General features: G+C 34.8%; 1 protein-coding gene across 2 annotated transcripts in view; it reads left to right on the top strand.

Moving 5' to 3' along the window:
• LOC136035293 (uncharacterized) overlaps positions 1–15419 on the top strand; it is a 100772-nt gene that overhangs the window by 67999 nt on the left and 17354 nt on the right. For both annotated transcript variants that reach the window (XM_065716982.1, XM_065716983.1), the window contains one exon: positions 1218–1372. In XM_065716982.1, the coding sequence (XP_065573054.1) occupies positions 1218–1372 (155 nt within the window). The remainder of the gene's footprint in view (positions 1–1217; positions 1373–15419) is intronic.

The raw sequence follows: 15419 nt of genomic DNA, 5'->3' as shown, positions 1-15419 counted from the left end.
CACAATTTTTTTTTTAGCGTGAGCTATAGGAAAATAATACATCTTCTCTTGATGAACTTGAAGCATAGAGAAAAAGAAAGTTTATTTGGGAAGAAAAGCCTATCGGGTTTTGACCAATCAGGCTAAACCTTCATCGTGTAAGGCAAATTCATTTGATGGGAGTTCTCAGCTTAATTAGGTTTATAAAATCAGTTAGGTTTTAAAAAGGCTAGTTAGGTTTTGTCTCTCCAGAAATAAGGAATAGTGTGATTGAATGGCGAAAATACGTCGTTAAAATGAACCTCTGGGGTTAAAGATGCTTTTTTAGTCAGGAGTATAGGACAGTAATCTTGTTTTTCTCTTCAAGCCTTTCTTTTATTGAACATCAAAATAACAAAGTTTCACCGAGTTGTAAGTTTCAATTTTTAGATGAAAGAGAGTAATAAATAGTTGTTATTACTATTATTTTAATCGCTCTGAACCCAATTTGACTAAGTTCACAAACATCTTAAAACTAGCAATGGAGGAAATTCAAAAGAATATTCATTGCTTTTTCTGATCTTAATCCATTAATCGTTTCGCGAAGGAAATGGTCTGGATTTATGGTGTTTACTTAATGTCGTTTTAACGTCCAAAACTCGTATCTGATGTTTTCGCAACGTCTTAGATAATTGCCGAAGGTTGTTTGCTAAGTTGTCTAAAGTAAGGATCAAAAGTGCAATGTAGATTAGGAAGATCAAGATGTGATTGAAACTGTTCTGCCTATCCTTCCCTTGAAAATAGCTTAGCAAAAAGTCTTTGAGAACAATTATCTCAAAAGTACAAAAAAATGTCCTTGAGTGTAAATACTATTCCTAAGTTTTTCTTAGCATGGACTTGGTCAAATTGGCCAAAAAAAAAATTCTTTCGGAATATCCCAGGAAATATACATTATTGTGAGTCAATCATGTGCTTTGGCTCTAAAACCTACAAAATAATATTTAACCCCAAAACAGGTTAAATTAGGTCTCTGAAAGGCTCATTTCACTCTTTTACATCAAAAAATTGTTAGTTCTACCCTTTATGTTTTTATTATTTTGGTGAATCAGCTTATATTATCATCTATTAGCTAAATATTATTTTGGTGATAGCTTTCTTAAAAGTCCAACATAATTGGGTTTTTGGCTAAATATGTTCCATCGATCAATTTTTTCTGGTATATTTGACTACCGGATAGTCTATATCATTTTTAATTGCAGGTCCATCAAACAGAAGACACTCCATCATTGTCAACAAGATGTTAGATTGCCTGAAAGAAGAGCGCCGGAACTCATGTACGCTAAAGAATTCGAATTCACATAGTTTTATGAGACAAAGTTGGGATTCGTCATTTTTGGATGAAAGACCCGAATTTGTAAGCTAAAAATTGTTGTTTTCTCTTTCTGGCTTTTCAGCTTTTTTTTGTTTTTCATTTTCGGTAGACTTATGATTCGCCGCTTTCGGACGGAAATTAGAATTTTTAAACCGAATATTTATCCTTTTGCGTTCTTTTTCTGTTTCTAATGATTCTGTTTTCATGGTAACTGGCATAAAAACAGATATAGGATGATCAGATAAAAGTGAATTTTGCTATTTGGAGGAAATACTTAAATTTGCAAAATGAAAGTTCATTTTTTCTGTGTACTTATTTTTTTTTTTGTCGAATGAGTATGAATATTTCGCAAGAGTGAACTCAAGTTTGCCTTTGATAGCAAAAAAACAATAAATGCCATCTAGCCTTACCCTTCCAAACTATGAAGTTAAAAGTGAAAATACAAATGAAAATATTAGTTGTAATTATTTGTCTTTGTCTTTATTTACTTTGTTTTTACTCTGAGCCAAAGATAAAAGCACCTTTGCCAAAAAAGTATTATCGGTGTATTTCTACACACCGATAATTTTTATTTTTAAAAAAAGTAGCTGCTGTTCCGGGCACGAATTTGGTGCTAATTTTTTCATAATCAGTAAAATATTGTAAAAACAAGATATTCTATGTTTGATTCTAGAGTATAAAGAATGTACATTAAATAAAAATTACTATCTCTAGAGCAGGCGGTAAGAAACAAAAGAAGGAAAAAAAAACAACTCTCTAATCTAAACCAATTGTTTTAACGTTTTAAACTCACTCACCAAACACTAGATTGTGTAAGGGATTCCGTGTTAGACTTTAACAGTATTGATACTAAGACCAGGTCCTGTGGTCTTGGCCTGCGAAGGGTATACATATATAAACTATAGAACTTCAATTGTAATTTTAATAGCACGAGGAAATATGTAATTGGAATAAGAATAAATAATAGGTTTCTAATAACTCAGCTATGATAATTTATGAGAAGTTCCAGTACATTTATGTCAAACAGATTTCTAGCCTATATGCTTAAATTCTGAACACTCTTTCGATTGCTTCAATCCTTCTCCATATATCGTATCTGTAATCTTAAAAGTTTCTATTTTAGTCACAAGATATAACTTTCTCTTCTCTCATTGGTAGAAATAACTGAAATGGTATATGTTGTATTTTATTACCATTGACAAAAATTCTTAATACATATATATATATATATATATATATATATATATATATATATATATATATATATGTATATATATATATATATATATATATATATATATATATATATATATATATATATATATATATATATATATATATATATATATATATATATATCTGGTGTTGTGCTGAAGACGGCCCTTGGAGATAGGGCCGAAATATTTACTGAATCGAATTCCATTGTGTTGGAAAAATTTCCCTATTGTTTCTAAGTTGTGTTTGTTTAATGTGTGTGGTAATTATAGATGCATGAGATCTATTTCTGTAGGATGCGGATTACTTAGTAATCTAATACTTTTTGGTATGATGATGCTCTTTTGACTTAGAAATGCGGTAGATAAAGCTTTAAGAGAAGAATAGTGTGGTTTTAGGAAAGGAAGAGGGTATTTCGATTAAATTTTCACTCTTAGATTAATAATTCAGAATTTTGCGAATCAGTAAACCCGTTAGTTTTGTAAATTATAAACTGGCATTTGACTCAGCCGATAGAAGAGCTACAGAGAAGGTCCTACCCTTCTGTGATATATCAGATAGGTACATTAAAGTGATTAGTGATGTGTACGAGAAAAATATTGTTGTGGTTAAGGTAGGAAGTGAGGTTAGCAGCGGTTTGGTGTTGAATCAGGAGTTCTGCTGGGTTTTCTCCTATCCCCGTTTATTTGGATTATTTTTTACTTATTAGGTCTTAAGGAACACGTTGATTGCTATGGAAGAGCCATCACCAGATTCAAACGCGAAAGTGAAACTCTCCTAAACTTAGATTATGCAAACGATTTTGGTGTCCTAGATAAAGATATTTGATAATGAATGAGTTTTTGGAAGTTTTGAGGGTTGATGCTGCGGGAATTTGTTTTAAAAGTAATGTGACGAAGGTTAAGTTGTTTAAAATCGAACAGTTGAAGATAAAGAGGACTAAAATTGAAGATAAAGAGGTCCTTGCAAACAAGGACTAAAATAATGGTAATAATTGATAGCTGTAGTAATAAAAGCGGCCAAATTTGGTTCTGAAACACTTATGCGTCGAAAGGCAGAGGAAGATTTGTTAAATGTTTTCCATAGGAATTTTCTAAGGAGAGTTTTAGTTACCTGTTTGATTGACCTTATATCAAACAACAAGCTGTACGGAAAATGTGATTCTCTTCCACTTTCTAGGGGTATAATGAAAGAAAGGTTGATATTACTAGAACATATTTTACGGATGAAGGATGACATGGCTCCAAAGACTGTTCTTTTTGGCCGCCCATTTGGGTTCAAACAAAAGCAGTTGTCATCCCCAAATGAGCTGGGTAGTGGTCATAGGAACGATTTGAAAGAAAATGGAACTTTATGGGGGGGGGGGTTAAAGAGTGAAGCTTTGAGTACATTGGGTTGGAAGAGACGTGCTGTTTCAGGTGATTTTGTGTTGCAGTGAGTTTCTAGCAGTAGTAGTAGTCAGGGGAATTCGGCTCTTAGATTAATTTTGTTGTCTCTCTTCTGTTTTTAAAATACTTCATTATTTTCTTATAAAGCTCTTGCTAGTTCGCGCCTACTTATTTGTTTTAATATTATATTATTTTCTTTGTCCTTTTTTTTTGGAAAAAAATTCCGTCGGAGAATGCACTGACGTCTCACTTTTTGCTCCCTACCCATTTTTTGAATATCTGTACTGAATTGGGCAACGATTATTCTCTTCCCAGTTCTTCCCAATCGAAAAACCTATTTAAAACATTTCTTCTTGATTTTCAGTTAAACAGCTCGTTTTTCCTGTTTTCGGGATCTGATATTTTCGTAACAAGTTTAATCGAATGTCGGACGCGCGGGGTCCTACATTCTAGAAAAAAGCTATTCATAGAAGAACAATGCAATGACAGATATAAAAATAAAGATGCCGTCTATAGGATGAGTAGATCTTCGACACTAATATTTTCAGGAAATCTGTTTTAAATGTGGTCTTTATATTCACTAAACAGTGAATAAAATAACTATTTTCATCAATTGGCATTCGCAAATTGGACTTAGATGCAGAGTGTGCAGGACATGACATTCTTATTTAAGAAAGAAAATCATCTTGTGAAAGCTCATGATCTAATGATTAGTGATGAATTTGACTGGAAGACTGGGGCACCATCTCGGTTATGTTCACCAGTGATGATATGTCTTTTTTTTTATAAATTAGGTTCCCCTTGTTGAAGGAATTACAGGTGCAAGTTTCAATCTGTTTAAAATAAAAAAATGCCCTCTTTAGGGCAATGGGACCTTTTTGGCCCAAGTACTGGAGGATTTATGTTTGAACTGATCAAAACAAAGTTTCTGACTCTTTCTCGTCTCCATTTTATATATATATATATATATATATATATATATATATATATATATATATATATATATATATATATATATATATATATATATATATATATATATATATATATATATATATATATATATATATATATATATATATATATATATATATATGTTTGAACTGATCAAAACAAAGTTTCTGACTCTTTCTCGTCTCCATTTTATATATATATATATATATATATATATATATATATATATATATATATATATATATATATATATATATATATATATATATATATATATATATATATATGTATATGTATATTGTATATATATATATATATATATATATATATATACATATACATATATATATATATATATATATATATATATATATATATATATATATATATATATATATATATATATATATATATATATATATATATATATATATATATCATTTAATTTTAATTTTAGAGTTTATTTTCATACAGTGTGAAATGTTTATACTGCTTAGACAATTTTAAAGACAGACTGATAAGTTAATTGAATGTTATTTGAGTATTGCAACTGAAATAAAATTTGTGACAAAGTTTACTTTCTTACTCATATTCTTATAAACTCTTGTTGCCTGGAACTGGAACTGGTGCTTGTTGACCTGGGAACTGGAAGCTAAAACTGATTAGGGAAAATAGAGCTGTCCGTTGTCACTAGCACCCTTTCCTTTCCAAACACAAATATGTGATCTGCAAGGCCAAGGTAGTGAACCTTGAAACTTCTAAGCCCATCGGGAAAATTGGCCCTTATTTGGGCCGCACTTTTGAGGGAGTCCGTGCCTCTGAACCATATTTCTTTTGAATATTAGTGTCCGGTTGACCGGGGATGTACAGTTGTAATTCTCCTTGACTCAAGGGGACAGACTTTCAAACATCAAAAGCCTGTCAAACCAAATTTTTTTGCCTCCCTTCAGCCAAAAAACAATTATATCCTCTTAACCACCCCCTAAAGAATCTTCATAATAGATTCAACTCGATCTCCTGGCCGTGGCTCAAAGAGTTTACTTCCTTGTGATTGTCAAAAACCACCTGGACTTTATTTATAAAAGTATTCCAAAGGACGATTGGCTTTATTTACCAAATTGCCGAGCAAAGTAGCAATCCACTGTGCTATCACCGGGTTTGCCAAGGTGTTAGAGACACTAACTCTGGGCTCACACACATGTTCACACAGGAGCAGAAATCGCCCATCGCCGCAATTTAGTTGTTAGTTTGAGCAATTTTAGTTGCTCCGTTGAGCAACTTCACAGAGCTTGAAATAAATTCAACTTTAATCGGGCGACGAAGCCATTTTTATAGCAATTTTCTGCGTGCAACAGCAACATAATGGAAGATACTGGTAATGTTATAGAGAAGCTGGTAATGGCTGTTCAGTTTAATTCTATAATATATGAAAAGAAGCTTATCGAATTCCTCTTTCTCTTTCTCCTCCATGCAACAAGAGATAGAAGCAGAACATCTTCTTGATTCTTCTTACGTGCTTTATTTTCAAATGTTTTGCCGATAAAAATTGACCGATGCGAAAATCCTATGTGAACAACAAGGCGACGAAAATTGCCAATTGCCGCGATTGACGAAAATTGCCTATTACAGCAACTTCTTGTGTGTGAACCTAAGGTAACGAAATACTGTTATATTGTTTACTATACTGTAAAAAATTATTTTGTAATGGTTAATATGATTTGGTTAAATAATATGTTGTCAAATATACTGTTGAATTCAATATTGTTTCTACAGGAGAATAAGAAACTGAACAGCTAAGATGTCAATATAAAAAGACAACAATGGGAAAACTTTCAAACTTGCTTTTAGCTGGTCTAATTGGCCTACTAAAAAATTCAAGAAAAATTGGGCTTAACTGGGGAAAAAATTGTTTATCTACAAGAATGCTGACAGGCTCCTAAAAGCTTTTTCGAAGAACCTTCATGTTCTTCTGAATAATAGAGAGGATACTCTTATTGGCTTTATAATGTTCTTGCCAGTGAAAGAGAACTATGTGAAATTGACTCTAGTGGTAGGTTTGTTTTATATTGAAGATTTTTACTGAGGATATATAAATCACTATACATTTAAGGGATTAGTTATTTGTATGAGAATAACTGGTGTGGTTAAGGTACGAAATAAGGTTATCAACTGGTTTTGTATTAAATCAGGAGTTAAGCAAGGTTGTGTTCTATTTCCATTTATATGGATTAATTTGGTGGCCTTTGTCTGAAGGAGCACGGCAAGAGAACACAGAATTAAATGGGGAAATAAAACTCTCATGGACTTAGATTCTGATGATTTAAGCATCCTAGATGAAAGTTAGCAAAATGAACTTAATAGTGGTTTTGCAAGTTCAGGGTGACTGAATAGGTTTGAAAATTAATGTTAAGAGTACTAAGTTGCTAAGGCTAGGAATAAGTGAAGATGAAAAGGTGATGTTGGGTTAGAAGAATATTTAATCAAGTGGACAGCTTCATGTGCCTAGGTAGTATTGTTAGCTAAGATGGTTGGCGCAGCGAAAATACTAGAAGTAGAATAGTCAAGGCCCAGGTTTTTTTTCACAATTGAAAAAAGATTCTCTGAGTCAGTAAGCGTATTTGAAAATTAGTATAAAACATTTTATTGCTAATAATTTAAAAATCAACATATTAAAGGCTATCTCACCAATAGTTTAATATCACCCATTCACGGCTAATATCACCCAATGTTTGCCAAAAGCTAGATATTATGGAAAAACAAAATCTAAATCTTCTTTGGGAATCAGTAAAATACAGTAAAAATTCACGTTTCATTGTTCCAAATTCAGAAAAAAAAATACAATACTAATTCTAGTGATCACTTATGACAAGTTACAACTTTTATGTTAGATTTAAATCATGTTAAGCTCTTTTAACGAAACACACAAAAAACATCACCTTCTTCAATTTTTTTTTTTTTTGGGGGGGGGGCATTCTGATCATAAGATCTGAAGCATCTCCACAGGTTTTCAAACCTCCTTGTTTTAGTGCCTTGTTTTACCTCTTGCTTTAGTATAGCACTCTAAATTTGTAATTCAGGGACGGACGCAAAGAGAAATAAAATGTTTTGGAAATATTAGGAAGTGTCTAATCAAATTTATTGCGGAAAAACGGGCAGGAACAGTTTAACCAACTCGAGGAATTGAAACATAAATCATATACTGAAAAAATAGTCATATAACGCATTCTGAATTACGTCTTCTGAAGTCACTTGCGATTTAGAAATATGGCTATCGATGGTTCTCAAAGTTATTATGTATTAAGAAAGAAGTCGTTTTTGGTATGATAAATACAGATGATAAAGATGAAGGTTAATTAAAGCGTTGCGATCGCAACAGATGATTAGTGAAGTGAAACCTCTGCTGCTCTGTGTACCCTAAATCTATTTTCTATGATTTTTATCGCAGTCAGTGCAATACAGTTAGCTGTATAAAAATGACGTTTCTTCCGTGTGTTATTTTGCCCAGGAGAAATGGTATAAGTCGCTTGGTTATAGAAAGTTGATAAAGAGCCTATTTAATCGCAAATTTTGACTTCTAATGCCTTTTTAAGTACCAAAACAAATCAGAGACAACCTGCCATTCAACGGTAACATGACTGTTAGCTCTCCCACAGTTTAGCGTGACATCGGATCATAACTTTAAGATACTATTTTAATCAGAACCGTTGAGAGATCTATAAAATTTGCCTCCAGGAGTAACATGATAAATACAGCCGAAGGCTTAAAAACTCTGGAATATATAACAGTCCATATAAAGTAGTGGTCTCGTAGAATTGTTTATAGAGCGAGTTGTAGATTTCTCCTCCTGCTGATGTATTGTAATCAAAATATGGATTTTCAGGTTTTCAGTATCTATTGACACAAGACAGTTTTAACCCACCTTTCACTACTGCGAGCAGTGTGATACAAGAAGAAAGTTTGTTAGTACCCCATTCACGATGAGATCTTACTGGGGATGAAATCCAGTAGCTCTAACGTAATCCAATCAAAATTTTTCATAAAATTTTTCAGTCATTCAGGACATTTGTGAAAAATATGATTAACTCAAATTAGAGTTAACTATTAGTCAAACATCAATATGAATGGGCCTTAGTCCAAACCAAGGCCGTATACAGGGGGGGGGATTTGAACGCCCTCCATCCCCGAAATGTTTGTCCAATTCATAAAAACGTAACAAAAATGAATTTAAACATTTTCTTGTGTTTTTTTGAAGCTTTCTGTACCCCCACCAAAAATCCTTTTGCACCCCCCCCCCTTTTCCGAAAAAAATCTTTTGTAAAGCCCCTCCCCTCTCCGAAAAAAAATTTGGATACGGCCCTGGTCTAAACCCTTCGGTTTAAACAATATATTTAGATTTCAGAGAAGGACAATTGAAACTCGAACTTTGGGGGAAATCAAGGGTTAGCAACACTTCTCTTATTCGTGGTATCATATATTTGTTACAAATTTGTCCTTATTGTTCATTGCAATTTGTTTGTGTCAATAGTTTCATTAGACCACACGGCTTTTTTATTTACAACTGTAATGAAAATTTATGGTAAACGGTAAAATCTTCTAACAAGACAGTGAAAAGTAAGAAAAAAAACTTCTTAGCCTTTAATTGCTTCAATTTGAAGCCTGTAACCTCTTTTACCGAATTCTCATACTGACTTGTATAAAACATGCAACGTACGGATATTTAGGTTTAAATCGGACAAATGCTGAGTGTGCTAAAAAAACGAATAAATGTCGTTGAGTTGGAAATGCAGAAGCGCGTGTTGTTATCCCTAATACGACTGCTTGATCAATCATTTTTAAAGCAGGTCATAAAATTAATCGTCTTAGCAGTGATTACAACGAAAAAGTCCGTGCTCCTAACTGCTCTGGTCCAGAACGACTCCTTTCCGTTAATACTCACAAAGACAGCGTGATCACTATTGTGAATGACGTATTCAAAGAAATTTATGACCATCATGCAAGTGATGGTCGTGGTCGTCAACGAAAGGATAATTTAAATTCCAAACCTCCTGAGGCTGACATCCATCTTCTAGTTTAGCAGTCGCACGTTGTTGCTGTTTTTGGCCAAGGTCGCTTTAAGATCAAAAAACATCAGGAGGAATTTAGCTGTACGTTTAAAGTCCCTCCCGGTGTATGTCTTGGATCAATGGATCTCATTGTTCAGCTCATTGGTCCCGTCGAAAATGCCATCCATTGATTCTCCTTCGCTTTGTACATCATTAAAGAAGCCATACTACGACACCAGTTGTACCTCATGATCCTGAATATGTTTCTGAACATGTCGAGGATGTATGAGACTAATCGAATGAACTTCTTAGTGGACATGGAAGAAGGGGTGTACTTGTACCTAGGTCTAGGTTTGTAGAGATTTTTATGGAGGATTGAATGGTAATTTACCTACAGCGTCCAAGTGCTCGTGGATTTGGTTGTAGTCGTCCTGGGATGCCTGCTGATATGACAAGGGTTTCACCAAGTAGAGCAGGACTAACTCAAGTAACTATCCTAAAGACATGGCTGGTTCGATTATTGATAAAGGTGGAAACAAACGAAGAAATATTCGTGCAGTATCTGGTAATTCAAATCAAATTTGGAGAGCTCAGTATATGCTCCACAGAGCGTTCTTGACACAATACAAGGAGGTAGTCAGTGATTTTTAAGAGGCTTCATAAGTGGATTGCTTCCAGTCATTGGTGGCAGTCTTGTGTATCTCCCAAATTTTTATTCATTAATCTACCGAACTTTTATTGTTATTTTTGCATCATTTTTTTATGCTCTCTTATTGAAGGTTTTAGTCATTTTTCATCGAGATTGTAATATTTTTTTTTGTTCTAGGTTTCTTTTCTTTATTTATGGTAATTCCTTCTTCTTTTAACACCATCTAGAAGCATGACATCTCTAAAAACTAATTTCTGCTTGTTTTTAGTTCTAAATGATGCTCTTTAATTTTTTGGAATACTTTTTTTCAATTAATTGAAAAAAGGGGCTAATTGAGACCGTCAAGGTGTTTATGAAAAAAATTTAAGAGAATATAACTGATGAAAAAAACAATAGAAGTGAAATGCTTTGAAAATGAAAATACAAGGTTATCGTTCGTGGATTAATAAGGATCTCGTTGAAACTCCGCTTTGATGTCAAATTGCAAATAAGTAGGATATATCAACATGACTCATTGATCAGAACTATACATTTTCCCACCTATAAACCTCAAATATAAACCCCTCATTTAATATTTTACCTCGCCTTGATTCTAGATTTTGATAACTAAGTTAAAATGATAAGCTGTGAACTTTGTTTTTGCTTCAATGAAATTATGTGAAATACGTTCGTCATGAAATAACTCAGCACTCTTGTAAATTATTCTAAGATATACTTTCATTTTGCGATTAAGGATCTTTGGAAGTCATCGTGATCCTTTTCTTACAGATTTAATAGATTTTACATCGAAATTTTGCAGATTTTAATAGCTACACTGACAAGTATGCTTGAAATTCTATTTTTTATTGATTTTGAACCCTCCTTTTTATGGCAAGCTAATAGCTTTTTTTTTCAGATGTCTTTTTAATTAAGTCCATGGTTGCGCATAAAATCAAATTATCTTAAACTAACACTTTTTCCACTTTTCCTTTTGCATTGGACTTGAACATTTGTATTTAATTCAGTGCTATAAATACTATCAGAGGCAACGCTAAAGTGTTGCCTATAGTAAAGACCCTGATCTATTATTTATTATTTTCTTTTTCCCAGAGGCACTTCATATAAAAGGAGTCATCGTAAAAACTTCAAAAGGGGCTTATTCGATTGGAAATCGAGAGTTCTAGTGCCCCTTTTAAGAGTAAAAAGTGATCGGATGGCAACTAGCCCCCCCCCTTTCCCCAAATATACCCGTAAAAAATTTTAGGTAGCTATTTTGTTAAAAATAGTTCAACAATCATAAAACAAAAACTCCGGGGTCGACGCAACCCCCATTGGCCCCGGGAGCAGGCATTTTAAGTTATACCCTGGGGGCAAATATGGTTCTTATAGAAGGGATGCTCGTATAAACTTCAGGGAGGGCTCATATGATTGGAAATTAAACTTCTAGTTCATTTCTTCAGAGTCAAAAGAGATGAGAGGGCAACTAGCTCCCCCTCACGCCATTTTTTTCCCGAATGCATCACATGAAAATTTTGAGATAACCATTTTGTTAAAAATAGCTCAAAGGTCAGGTAATAAAAACTCCGATGTCGACATAACCCCCAGGGCCCGGGGGAAGCGTTTTAAGTTATACCCTGGGGGCATGTAAGGTGCATATGGAAGGGATGCTCGTATAAAATTCATAGGAGGCTCATTTGATTGGAAATTGAAAGTTCTAGTTTACTTTTGAAGAGTCAAAGTGATTGGAGGGCAGTTAGCACACCCCCATACGCCCTTTTTTCTCCAAATGTATCAGATAATATTTTGAGAAAGACATTTTGTTAAAAAGGTCAGATAAGAAAAACTTTAGTGGCTTCACAGCCCCCGAGAGCCCGGTGGCAGGCGTTCTAAGTTCTGCCCTGGGGGCATATATGATTTTTATGGAAGGGGTGCTCGTATAAACTTCAGAGAGGGCTCATTTGATTGGAAACTGAAAGTTATAGTTCACTTTTTAAGAGTCACTTTGTAAAAGTGATCGGAGGGCTGCTAGACTCCCTCCCCACACCTTTGTCCCCTAAATGTATTAGATAAAATTTTTGAGAAAGTCTCATTTTGTTAAAAATAGTTGAAAAGTCAGATCACAAAATTTCCGCGTTGACACAGCCCCCCAGGGCCCGGGGGCAGGCGTTATAAGTTTTGCCCTGGGGATATATATGGTTCTTATGGAAGGGATGCTCGTATAAACTTAGAGGGCTCATTTGCTTAGAAAATAAATTTCTTGTTTACTTTTTTAAGAGTCAAAAGAGATCGGAGGGTAACTATCCTCCTCCACGCCCTTTTTCTCCCTTAATGTATTAGATAAAAATTTTGAGATAACCATTTTGTCAAAAACAGTTAAAAGACTAGATAACAAAATCTCAATAATCGACACAACCCCCCGGGGCCTGGGGGCAGTCGTTATAAGTTTTACCCTGGGAGCATGTATGGTTCTTGTGGATACAATGCTTGTATAAACTTCAGAGAGGGTTTATTTGATTGAAAATTGGAAGTTCTAGCTCACTTTTTAAGAGTCGAAACAGATCTGATGGTAACTAGCCCCCTCCCCCACGCCCTTTTTCTCCAAATCCACCCAAAGAATTTTTTGAAATAGATTTATTTTATAAAAGTTCAAAGCAAAAACTCCGGTATTTACACAAACCCCCAGGGCCCGGGATAGATATTGTAAGTTATGCCCTAGGACCATATATGGTTCTTATAGAAGGGATGCTCGTATAAACTTCAGAGAGGGCTCACTTGATTGGATATAAAAAGTTCTAGTTCACTTCTTAAGAGTCAAAAGTGATCGAAGGGCGGTTGGCCTCCATCCAACGCCCCCTTTCCTCAAATACATCAGATAAAAATTTTGAGACAACCATTTGGTTAAAAATGGTTGAAAGGTCAGATAAAAAAACAACAACTCCGGCATCGACACAACCCCCCAGGGCCTGGGAACAGGCGTTTTAAGTTATGCTTTTGGGGCAAATATGGTTCTTATAGAAGGGGTGCTCGTATAAACTTCAGAGAGGGCTCATGTGATTGTAAATTAAAAATTTTAGTTCTCTTTTTAGAGTCAAAAGAGATCGGAGGGCAACTGGTCCCCCATCCACGCCCTTACCCCTAAACCCCTCTGATAAAAATTTTTAGATGGCCATTTTGTTAAAAATAGTTCAAACATCAGATATTAAAACTCTGGGGGCGACACAACCCCTGGGGCCTGGGACAGGCCTTGTAAGTTATGCCGTAGGGGGAGTGATGCTCGTATAAACTTCAGAGAGGGCTCATTCTATTTAAAATCAAAAGTTCTAGTTCACTTTTTAAGAGTCAAAAGTTAACGGAGGGCAGCTACCCCCTCCCCCTTCTCCTTGGCCCTTTTTCCCCAAATGCATCAGATAGAAATTTTCAGAAAGCTATTTTGTTAAAAATAGTTCCCAAGGTCAGATAACAAGAACTCCAATTTCGAACCAACTCCCTAGGGCCCTGGGACAGGCGCTGTAAGGTGTTTCCTGGGGTTATATATGGTTCTTACGGAAGGGATGCTCCCTTGCCCTTTTTCCCCAAATGCATCAGATAGAAATTCTCAGAAAGCAATTTTGTTAAAAATAGTTCCAAAGGTCAGATAACAAGAACTCCAATTCCGAACCAACCCCCTTGGGCCCTGGGGCAGGCGTTGTAAGTTATTTCCTGGGGTTATATATGGTTCTTACGGAAGGGATGCTCTTATAAATTCCAGAGAAGGCCCATTTGATTGGAGATTGAAAGTTCTGGTTCACTTTTTAAGGGTCAAAAGTGATCGTAGGGCAGCTAGCCCCCCACGCCCTTTTTCTCCAAATGCATCAGATAAAATTTTTAGATACCAGGCGTTGTAAGGTGTGCCCTGGGGGCATATATTGCTCTTAAAAACATGAAGAAAAGGACTTAACCAGGACTCCTGGTTGAACTTCGCTGAAGTAAGGTTACTGGGACTGTTTTTTTTTCAGTTTAAAAAAAAATTTATTGGTCGTATGCTGTTGCAAATTTTTCTTTTTTTATTTATTTATGTTTTTCTGAGGACTGTCCTTGAAAATAAGGCGGCAATATTCATTGAAATTAGATTTCCACTGTCTTACGAAAAGAATTCCCTATTGCTCCTCTTGTTTTCGATGTTTTTCTTGTTTTTGATTTTTGTGATGGAAAGGCAGTGTGGTCTTCGTCGCTATTTACATATGGTTCTTAGAGAAGGGATGCTCATATAAGTTTCAGAGAGGCCCATTTGACTTGAAATTTTAAAGTTCTATTCCACAAAGAAATCTGATGTAACAGTCAAAGTCTGAGTCAAACGTCTGAGTCAAAAGAAATCTGAGGGTAACAAGCCCCCTCCACCACGCCCTTTTTTCCCAAACCCATCCGAAAAAAAAATTTGAGATACATTTTTTTCAAAATAGTTTAAACATCAGATAACAAAATTCCGGTGTCGATACAACCCCCCAGGGTCCGAGGGCAGAAGTTGTAATTTATTCCCCGAGGTTAAATATGGTTCCTATATAAGAGATACTCGTATAAACCTCAGAGAGGTCTCGTTTGACTAGAAATTGATAGTTCTAGTTCACTTTCTAAGAGGTGATCGGGGGCAGCTATCCCCCCCGAAGCCATATATATGCCCTATATGGGGTATATGTGCCATATATTCGCCCATATATATGCCTCCTGAACCATTTATACCCTAGGGGCATATATGGTTCTTGTGGAAGGGATGCCCGTATAACTTCAGAGAGGGCTCAATTGATTGAAAATTCAAAGTTCTTGTTCTTTTTTTGTAAGTCAAAAGTGATCAGAGGGCAACTAACTCCCCCTCGCCCTTTTTTTCT

This window comes from Artemia franciscana, chromosome 14 (genome assembly GCF_032884065.1).
Source record: "Artemia franciscana chromosome 14, ASM3288406v1, whole genome shotgun sequence".
Classification (NCBI taxonomy): domain Eukaryota; kingdom Metazoa; phylum Arthropoda; class Branchiopoda; order Anostraca; family Artemiidae; genus Artemia; species Artemia franciscana.
The sequence above is the reverse complement of the archived record's forward strand: the minus strand, read 5'-3'. Positions and strand labels throughout refer to the sequence as shown.